Raw genomic sequence first — 11,586 nt, 5'->3', positions numbered from 1 at the left:
AACCAACTTCTTCAGGTTTATATGACAAATGTATTACGTTATCACCGTTAACCAACTTCTTCAGGTTTATATAACAAGTGCATTACGTTATAAGTATCATGATGACCGGGGGTTATAAACATCGAATCAGTTTAGAACTTGGTAACATAAAAAGCTTTCGTAGGAAGAACCGTTTCCCTGAAAACAAGATAGTGAACAAGTACTTTCTGAAGGTCAACAACCCTTTAATACAGTCGTTCGATAAACCCAAACGCCATTTTGAGATTTTGCTACCGTTTATGGGTGCTTCGAGTTCTAAACAAAATTAAAAAAAAACGTTTTCAGCATTTTAAAAGCATCATATCCACAAATATCACTGAAGAGCACATTTAGATATCAAGTACACATAAATAATTTATTCTAGGTAAAAGACACAATTCCAACTCTAGACGATTGTACGTCGTTCACAAATTCATATGTACCTGTTGTAAATCAGCCTATATTGGTTCCAGGATTTGTCACCTAGAGGCATGAATTAAAGAACATGTGTGCCAGGACAGCTAATAATACAGACTTCAGCATTCTCTGCTCTTGGAATAAAAAATTCTTTACTGATCAGAGAACTGAAATCAGAACTAACAAAGACCACTAGATAACATAAAAAAGGTGAATAGATATGTGGCGCTAATAGGTACTGCTGATTAACAGATAGTATTAGGGTTAAACATGTACTACTGATTAACAGCGAAAATGTTCTGTAGTATTAGGGTTAAATATGTACTACTGATTAACAGGGGAAATGTTCTGTAGTATTAGGGTTAAGTATGTACTACTGATTAACAGGGGAAATGTTCTGTAGTATTAGGGTTAAATATGTACTACTGATTAACAGGGGAAATGTTCTGTAGTATTAGGGTTAAGTATGTACTACTGATTAACAGAGGAAATGTTCTGTAGTATTAGGGTTAAATATGTACTACTGATTAACAGCGAAAATGTTCTGTAGTATTAGGGTTAAATATTTACTACTGATTAACAGGGGAAATGTTCTGTAGTGTTACAGTTAAACAGGGAGAATGTTGTAGTACTAATGTTACGTCCATATTGAGCGAATTAGTGAAGCATTTGTAAGATTGATTTTTTAAATAATCATTGTTCTGTTGGAGATATTCGATTATGTGTTTCCTAAAACTTGATTTATTTCAGTGTGTCCAAAGGGAACGTACAAGACAGGCGCCGGTTCAGACCTTTGCAAGTCCTGCCCATCTAATTCTACGACACTTGAAGAAGGCAGCACAACCATTGATGACTGTTTCTGTATCCAAGGTTACAAGGGAAACCCGAAGAAAGGGGAACCATGTGTTCGTATGTGAATATAATCTAGTGCTCACTTCAAATGAAAACCATTTAAAATATAATATATATATTTATATATGCGTATATATTATTTAAAAAAAATTAATGCTACATGCACGAGGAAAGATGTCAGCAGCTTTTCGTGCTTACTATTATTCGGCATCTTTGGTAATTATTAAACTGTCATGATGATGTAGCTTACATAAAACAGCAATAACAATATTTAGGGCATACAATAACATTTTAAATTGAGGTGCTCAAATCTGAAAGTGCTATAGCAATACTGAGATTCGAGGTACAATCCTACACATGCTGCTTAAACTATAAAGAGCTACTGTATAATCACGCGTTGTTTTAAAATACAGGTAAACTTTATTGAAAACTTCCATAGAATCGTTTTTGTTCTTGAACTGAAAATAATAAAAAAATAGTTCTAAACATTCATGCACTTGATGTTAGTGTAAGAAGCTTCTACCTGTACTATACTTCTTTCTATACAGCTGTGGAATGTGTTGGATTGGCTCCTCCAGATGGTGGTGTTTTGATCCCTCCCAAATGTGGAAATATCTATAATTCTACTTGTTCATTTAAGTGCAATGAAGGGCACTGTCCTTTTTTTTGCAACAAAACACAGGGACCACTTAAACAACCATGGCATATTCTACCCTCTGAGCCTCGGAGATGTCTTGATACCAGAAGGTGGTCAGGAGAAGAGTTTCATTGTGAGAGTAAGTATAAATAACCAAATAAGTTTAAATCTGTTCTGTGATGTTGATTTTTATATTGTAACAAAAAGGAAGATTTATGGATTGCACAACAAAACAATATCTGTAAATGGCTCTCAATATTTGAAATATTTCTTGACAATCCTAAATAAAATAGGAGTTGATTAATATTGTTGAAAAAATTAAGTACCCCAAAACATTTATTTTGATTTATTGCTGTAAGGGTTATTTTGCTTGACCAATTAAGGAGGATTATTTTGATGTATTGCTGTAAGGGCTACTTATCTTGACCAATTAAGGAGGATTATTTTGATGTATTGCTGTAAGGGCTACTTATCTTGACCAATTAAGGTGGATTATTTTTTATGTATTTCTGTAAGGGCTATTTATCTTGACCAATTAAGGTGGATTATTTTGATGTATTGCTGTAATGGTTACTTCTCTTGACCAATTAAGGTGGATTATTTTTGATGTATTGCTGTAAGGGCTACTTATCTTGACCAATTAAGGAGGATTATTTTGATGTATTGCTGTAAGGGCTACTTATCTTGACCAATTAAGGAGGATTATTTTGGTGTATTTCTGTAAGGGCTATTTATCTTGACCAATTAAGGTGTATTATTTTGATGTATTGCTGTAATGGTTACTTCTCTTGACCAATTAAGGAGGATTATTTTGATGTATTGCTATAAGGGCTACTTATCTTGACCAATTAAGGTGGATTATTTTGAGGTATTGCTGTAATGGCTACTTATCTTGACCAATTAGGTTGGATTATTTTGAGGTATTGCTGTAATGGCTACTTATCTTGACCAATTAGGTTGGATTATTTTGGGTACTACTATTTATTCCAAAAAATATATGTCAATGAAACTGATGTAGTGCCTTTTAACCATATTTATTGTTCAGTATTTTTTATTTAAGAGATTTTTTCTACAACATTAGGAGAAGACCTTAGAAATGTATTTTAAAACAACATTACATAACACATTATATTTCCTGTAGAAATACGATGTTCTGCCTTGGCATACCCTGATAATGGAAACCACAACTGTACAGCATCAGAATTCAGTTTTGGAACGACCTGTCTTTTAAGTTGTAATAAAGGTTACACACTGCAGGGCTCCAATCTCAGAACATGTCTTATGAATGGCTCGTGGACTGGAGTAGAAACGTTTTGTCAAGGTAAATGTTTTCACTTAAAAAAAATTGAAGTTTAATTCAGTAACTTAACAGTTTACCTCAGTTTAATTAAGTATCAAAGATAACACAATAGTCAACATTAGAAGAAGAAGACTAACACAATGATCAACATTGCCTTATTATGTAGAAAATATAGAGATGAAATAAAGTGTTGCTGAAAGTCACTTTGTATAATCTCCAATTGAACATATTTATACTGTTTGAGTCTATAACATTTCAGAAAGTACGACCTACTTAGAACGGAATACAGACATCATGCTTATTATAACATTACCATTACCATGTTTGTAGATACAAATTAATTCTGTAGTTCTGACTAAATGTTTTTTGATGATGAGAAATAAATATAAAACGACGACTTGATAAGCGGTATCTTTATATTTGCAATATGTAGTTTCCTTAGTTTTATTTGACAAAACATATAATAATTCAAGCTCTTGTTACGTATTAGAATTTCAAATAGCCTGAACTTGAGTCAACCGATACTTTAAATTTAGTACTTAAATCGTACTTTGGATTTAACAATTACGTAAAAGGCGATATATAGTCAGTTTATGATACTTGCCAACAAGGTTGATACACACACAGTTTTTAAACACAAATATGTTTTAATATACAAACAACAATACAATTTACAATGACAGTTATTACACACAATGATTTACATATAAAAATTTTACAAACTTACAAGCAATATGAAGTCTTTTTTTTCTAGTCTGGAACTTCCTTGATATCTTATCGAGGGTTCACGATGAGCGAGTTAATTACGAGTAGATGTAAGTACAATTCACTTAACGGGGAACTAGCTAGTCCTGTTGTTCTTGCTGATCACACGCCGATATTCTTCTTACCGGTGACGTTAGTAAGGTTTTCGTAAAAGTACTAATGACCGATGTGAAGTTAAATGGTTTGTAATGTTTGAACTTTGTAAATGCTTCTGGTCAAATATCTGAAGTTTTCCGATTGATAGGCGTTATAATAATTACAGTTATAGCTTTCGAAGTTTATAGCACACCAAACCAATAACAGATAGTCTACTTGGGCACGTCGCGTGGATTATATTTATTAGCGTGTGGAGAGTTTCCAGAAAATTAAGATTACGTAATAATACAAAGTTACATTAAGCGTTTACGTACACACATATATTGTTGATTCTTACTTTCGAGAATATTCAACAACTTTGGAGAATAGGCGGGAGTTTTGCAATACATATTTAACAGTATAAGCTATGCATATTTTTAAATATAAAATTAATCTAAGAAACGTTGATATTAAAGTAAATATATAATAATAAATTCATCACAACTCCCTCCTTAGAGAATTAAAAATTTGCATTATACATTTTTTAACTAATATATTATATATATATATATTAACAACATTACATTAAATATAATACATTATTCAAAGGATTATACAATTTCAATAATCATGACAGTATAGAACACAATTAATACAAATAATCTTATGATCATAAAGTTACATAGCATAGCACGTGATAGTGTACCAGCACAAATGTTATCAATCCCTTTGACATGGATTATCACCAAATCTCAGTCTTATGTTTTGTTTTTCTTTTCTTTCTTTCTCTCTTCTTTTTCATTCTTTCTGTATTTTTCTTTCTTCCTTTCATTCTGTCATTTTCTTTCTATCTTTCTGTTTTTTCCTTCTTCCTTTATTTCTGTCTTTTTCTTTCTCTCTTTCTTTTTTTATATAGATATCCCATCGTGGGTAACAATACTAAGACAATGTCCTCAGTACGAAACTTACGTTCTTCAAAAGCTGGGATAAGTTTCAAAGGAGCAACAGGAATTTTCTGGCTAGGTTTTCCGACCAACTGACAGGTATGACACCTTTTACAAAACTGAGAAACATCTTGCCTAATTTTTGGCAAAAAGAAATGTCTCATAATTCTGTCACGTGTCTTGTTGACACCTAAATTACCTCCCATGGGGAGTTCATGGACAACTTTCAATATTTCAGAACGATATGCTTTGGGAACAACGAGTTGATAAACAATAGCCCAGTCCTCTGAAGCTGGCACATCTGGTAGTCTCCATTTCCTCATAAGCACACCATTTTTGAAAAAATGTCCATTTGGAACTTTCTTCAGTTCATCTTTTGGGAGTGCATATTTAAATAGTGAAGAAATCTGCAGATCTTTTTCTTGCTCAGCAATCAGTTTACTTGTAGTAAACGGAACTTCACCAGGTGAATCAGATCCCTCACGTCCATAATTGTCACTCACCGAGATATTGTCAGTAGGACGATCATCCACAAGATCCCCGTCGGATCCTAAAAATTCTGAGACAAATCTATAATATCGTCCTCTGAATCCATATCTATCATTTATTTTTAGCTTAATTTCTTAGCCTGAGCTCGAGTCACAGCACACGAGGGAGTACATCTGGATTATCCTCAACGACAACATCATCCTTAGATGAAACAGTGATCGGCTCTCTAACCATTTTAGGTTCGGCAACAACTTTCCCTCCAGCCAAATCGTTTCCCAACAACAATGATACACTCTTAATTGGCAGAGTAGGTCTTACTCCAACCACAACTGGTCCCGAAACTAGATCTGATGCTAAATAAATGTTATGAAGAGGAACATTAACAAAGCCACCCTCAATACCCTGGGCAATAATACACTCAGTGGCAGAACTCGAATCTAACGGCAATACACCTTCTAATAACAATGATTGAGTCGCTCCAGTATCACGTAGAATACGTATGGGTATGGGGTGCCAGTATCATTTGTCAAAGACACAGAACCAACAGACACAAAAGGTCTAAATTACTCTCTGATTACATCAGCCTTTATATCAGTAGCCAACTCAACAACATTGGGTGATCTGGTGAAACTACATCCATATATGGACACAAAAGCACTGGGTGTTGCCTCCTCTTTTTTTTATTTTTCAAACACCAACAATTGGACATAATATGACCAGGTTTTTTACAAAAATGGCAGACAGGCCTTGACTGTTTTAAAGAAGCTTTATCCTGACTGTCAGAAGATTTTGAACTAGAGGAGCTGGATTTTTTTTGAAGAATCCTCAACTTTAGTGGATTGAACCAATGCAGGTTTTTGTTGAGATGGTAGGAACTTTCTTTTATGAAAAGTGGTTTTATGTGTTAAAGTGTAGTCATCTGAAAGAGCGACTGCTTCCTGAAGTGTTTCAACTTTCTTTTCATTTGAGTAAGTTTTGAGGTCGTTACGTGCACAATGTTTAAATTCCTCAATTAGACATAATTGTCTTAGTTTGTCGAAATCATTACTAATGTGCATAGAATTACACTATTTGTCAAAATAAACATCTTTTTCATGGGAAAATTGCATATCAGTTTGGTTATCTTGCTTGCGATAAACTCGAAACTTTTGGCCTCTTGTACTAACTCGTATGCTTTGAGAATAGCTGCTTTAAATTTATCATAATTCGTACAATCTTCTAAAGAGAGAGAGAGAGGCATAAGATTCTTGTGCTTTACCAGTTAAGACACTTTGTAATAATAATGAACAATTTTCGTTTGGGCCATTCCATGGTTTGGGCAACCTTCTCAAAATGTTGGAAATATTTATCAACTTCATTTTCATTGAATGGTGGTACTTTGATATATCGATTAAATTCAAAGTTGTCATTTTGCCTTGGTCGATCAGAGTTGAGTCTGATTGACATTTCTTTCAGTCTCATTTCTTGTTCGACTTCAATGCGAGCTTTTTCGGCCTCGAAACGTTTATTTTCTCTTTCAGCTTAAATAAGAGCTTGTTCTTTCTTTTTCTCGGCTTCGGTATGAGCTTGTTCGAGCTCGAGTTGTTTGAGTTTTAGCTGGATCTCTAATTTATCTCTATCACTCAACCCCAATTTGGCTAGTAGGGACACTAGAGTATTTCTCTAATGCTTCCTCAGGCAACAAATCATCATTGACTAGTATTTCGATAATACGCTTTTTAGTTCATTTTTTTCTCATTGATCTTTTAAATTCTAGTTCTAAAACTTTGGAAATTTCGAGCAATCCATTTTTTTTTTATACATTTCTAATTGTTCGAGGGAGGATGATTCAAAAAAATATTGATAATCAGACATGACCAAATCTTGTTGGCACTGATAAATATGAATTCAATGTGATTTAAATTTAAATTTAGATTGAATTTTGTCTCTGATTCAGATCCCAGACGAGCCCCCAATTTATTATGTTACATATTAAAATTTCAAATAGCCTGAAACTGAGATAACTGATAAATTTAAATTTAGCACTTAAATTGTAAATTGGATTTAATAGTTAAGTAAAAGCCGATATATAGTCAGTTTGTGCTATTTGCCAACAAGATTGATACACACAGTTTTCTTTTTAACACAAATATGTTTTAATATACAAAATCAATACAATTTGCAATAACAGTTATTACAAATAGTTATTTCACACGATGATTTATATACAAAAATGTTACAAACTTACAAGCAATATAAAGTATTTTTTTCTTTTTCCTAGTCTGGAACTTCCTTGATATTGTTACGCATCTGCTTGTTTGTTAATACCGGGTATAAATTTATTCAGAGGAACTTCAGCAATACAAGACCCTTCTTGATTAAAACTAGTTTATTTTTTTCGATACACACTTTTAGTACACAGTAATTTCACGATCACTACCATTCTAAACTTAACTACTTTTATAATACACGCGAACAGCATTAACAGACGTTAATCACAGCGCTTCACCAAAAAACACACACTAGCTCGAAACAGAATCGTAAATTACCCGGAACTATCTTCATTGATTTCCGGCAGGCTTTCTCTGCCAGGCTTATATACTAAAAAAAAAAAAAAAAGAAGGGCGTCCCGAACAAACTAGGAAATTCATGATCATTCGAGAAACTCCTCGCACAAGCCACCAGCGCCAATGCGCCAGCAGCGTCACGTGACTTTCGCTGTCGTAACAATATTTTATCGAGGGTTCACGATGAGCGAGTTAATTACTAGTTGATGTAAGTACAGTTCGCTTAACGGGGAGCTAGCTATCTCTGTAGTTCTCGCTGATACGGATGCGGACTTTTTGTTTTACGAACATTTAGCTACCGCCATATCGTTACTAAGACAACTTGTTTAGTCAGATTTTACATGTATACTAAGTTACGTACCTGACCATCAAGAAAGAAAATTCACCAATCACAAAAAACACTTGTAGCAAAACATTTCAGAACGATGTGGCGTTAACTTGGATGCCGTAACGAAATGTTTTTCATAACAAAAAGTTCGTGTCACAACCTGTTCGTAACTAAATGTCCCAGACTCGGCTGATAAGGATCCGCATCTGTTTGAGAGTCAGAGTGTTCAGATAAAACTATTCTCAGAGGCGCATATTATCAAATCATCATTCAGAAAAGCCACATGAAGTAAAGAAAAATAACAAACGCAGTTCTTTAGAGTGGACACTTTACGAGTCCACTGACTCAAGAACAGTTATCATAGCTTTGAAATGACTCAAGAATAACTAATGCAGATCTGAGACGACTTTACAATAACAGATATACAGCTGTGAAATGACTCAAGCCTAACAAATACGGCTCTGAAATAATTCGAGAACAGATGTTAGCTCTAAGGCGACTCAAGACTAGTTAATACAGCTCTGAGACAACACAATATTACCAAATACGGCTATGAGACGACTCAAACTACCTAATATGGCCTTAAAGTGCGATAAATTGTTTGTTTGTTTTAAATTATGCACAAAGCTACACAAGGGCTATCTGTGCTCGGTTTTTAGCGTTGTAAGTCCGCAGACATACCGCTGTGACACTGGGGGGCAGCGCGATAAATTCTGTAATATTTGGACATAGCAGATCTATTACCAAAACACATTTCAATTAAAACACACAAAACATTATGATAAAAGTGACAAAAATATTAAAGTATTTGCATATTTTTTCTTTGAATTCATCTGATATAATTCACTTCGTATTTGTTTACTATTATGAGATAGCAAGGAAATGTGTGTTTTCTGAAAACAAAGCCGCATCAGACTATCTGCTGTGTCCATCGAAGTGAATCGAACCCCTGAGTTTAGCAATGCAAATCCGAAGACTTACCACTGTCCCACAAGGTTACACTAGTAAGGAAAATATCATAACATGTATATCCCTTTTAACCACGTGTTTTTCACACACACGTGGTTATTTTGCTTTGAACTATATTTGATAATTTCTCTATTTCCAACAGGTGTTTATTTTTGAAATTAGTATTACTTTTAATCAATTATATTTGTTCTGATTGCCATGTACGAATTTTCTAACCAACTGTATTTACACTGATTGTTATGTGAGAATTTTCTAACCAACTATGTTTACACTGATTGTTAAATAAGAATTTTCCTTTATTTCTATATATTTTTATGGTAAACAAAAACTTTATCTATTTCACTTCTTGTTTTCAGTCGTTGAATGCTCACCATTGAAAATAAACAGATTCCTGAAAGTGAAGCCTGCTCCTTGTTACAAGGACACTAATGCTTACCTTACAGCTTGCCAGTAAGTGTCTTTCAATCGCACAATAGGAAGAGTGGCTTATAAATGATTTCTTCATGAAAATTACCCAACTCTCTAGTAGTTCCATTTAAGAATAATACTGTTTTTAAAACCTTAAATTTTGTACATTTTAAGTTAGTCATCTGAAATGTATTTACTAAATAAGTAAATGATTTATAAATAAATACTATTTAAGCTAGAAATAAAAAAAATTCACAAACATTAACATTCTTAGTTAACACTAAACTGTGAATATCTTGATAATCATTTGGTTGATTATTTGGTGTTGTCATATTCAAAACAATATTGTGAATAGCTTGATAAGTATTTGGTTGATTATTTGGTGTTGTCATATTCAAAACAATATTGTGAATAGCTTGATAAGCATTTGGTTGATTATTTGATGTGTTCATATTTAAAATACTATTGTGAATAGCTTGATGGGCCTGTGGTAGATTATTTAATGTGTTCATATTCAAAACAATATTGTGAATAGTTTGATAAGCATTTGGTTGATTATTTGGTGTTGTCATATCCAAAACACTATTGTGAATAGCTTGATGGGCCTATGGTAGTGTTACGTCTCTGGTCGTTAGTTAATTACTGGTAAAAAGTCTTTCCGAAGAACTTCATCGATACAAGTCCTTTCTCAATTAAAACTAGTTTATTCTTTCTCAATTCAACTTTGCAATACACTTAATTTCCACAGTCCCTTTAACTCAAACACACGCTATAATTCTCAACGAACGATTCACGCACTTTACTTACTACCGCGCTTGACTCAATTGTCTGTCTATATCTTCAATCTCTCTGTCTGTTATTCAAATTGTTGCCGTCACTTTATTTGCCGGCTTATATACTATAAGAGCGCCATTTTAGCAACCGCAAGGACGTTCGACAAGTTCCTCGATCTTTCTAGATACTCATTACGTGTTACCAGCGTCACGTGACCTCCGCTGTCGTTACAGTAGATTATTTGATGTGTTCATATTTAAAACATTATTGTGACTAGCATGATGGACCAATGTTAGATTATGTGATGTGTTCATATTTAAAACTATTGTGAATAGGTTGATGGGCCAATGTTAGATTATTTTATGTGGTCATATTTAAAATACTATTGTGAATAGCATGATGGGCCAATGTTAGATTATTTTATGTGGTCATATTTAAAACACTATTGTGAATAGCTTGATGGGCCTATGGTAGATTATTTTATGTGGTCATATTTAAAATACTATTGTGAATAGCTTGATGGGCCTATGGTAGATTATTTTATGTGGTCATATTTAAAACACTATTGTGAATAAGTTGATGGGCCTACGGTACATTATTTAATGTGGTCATATTTAAAACACTATTGTGAATAGCTTGATGGGGTTATTTTATGTGGTCATATTTCAAATGATATTGTGAATAGCTTATTAAATTCAGTTCTTTTTTTTTTGTTGACGATTTTTAAATTTATATTTTCCTTACGATGAATAATTTTGGTTTTTAATCAAATTCGATGTAAACTGTACCAATAATTTAAGAAAGTTTCAGATCTATTCATGGTCATAATTTTTTATCATCCTAAAATTAACATTGAGCATTAGCATCAGAAATCGATAATATAGAACTGTTACCTATTAGAATTTCGAATAGTCCGAAGCCGAGTTAAATAATTTACATTTAGTAGTTAAATTGTGCTTTGGATTTAGTATTTAAATGTAAGCCGATATATTAGTCAATTTACGATATTTGCTAACAAGATTGATACACACCGTTTTTAACACAAATACTTTTTAATATACACA

At 33.2% G+C, this 11,586-nt stretch overlaps 1 protein-coding gene across 1 annotated transcript in view; it reads left to right on the top strand.

The window, feature by feature from the left end:
• Positions 1-11,586, top strand: part of LOC106471636 (sushi, von Willebrand factor type A, EGF and pentraxin domain-containing protein 1-like) — a gene marked incomplete at its 3' end in the record, with an annotated part of 53,022 nt that overhangs the window by 24,978 nt on the left and 16,458 nt on the right. Inside the window, exons 4-7 of the mRNA XM_013932251.2 lie at positions 1,186-1,344; positions 1,836-2,063; positions 3,066-3,245; positions 9,697-9,790. Of these exons, the coding sequence (XP_013787705.1) occupies positions 1,186-1,344; positions 1,836-2,063; positions 3,066-3,245; positions 9,697-9,790 (661 nt within the window). The remainder of the gene's footprint in view (positions 1-1,185; positions 1,345-1,835; positions 2,064-3,065; positions 3,246-9,696; positions 9,791-11,586) is intronic.

The sequence above is a fragment of the Limulus polyphemus genome, unplaced genomic scaffold (assembly GCF_000517525.1).
Source record: "Limulus polyphemus unplaced genomic scaffold, Limulus_polyphemus-2.1.2 Scaffold4749, whole genome shotgun sequence".
NCBI classification, from domain to species: Eukaryota; Metazoa; Arthropoda; class Merostomata; order Xiphosura; family Limulidae; genus Limulus; species Limulus polyphemus.
The sequence above is the reverse complement of the archived record's forward strand: the minus strand, read 5'-3'. Positions and strand labels throughout refer to the sequence as shown.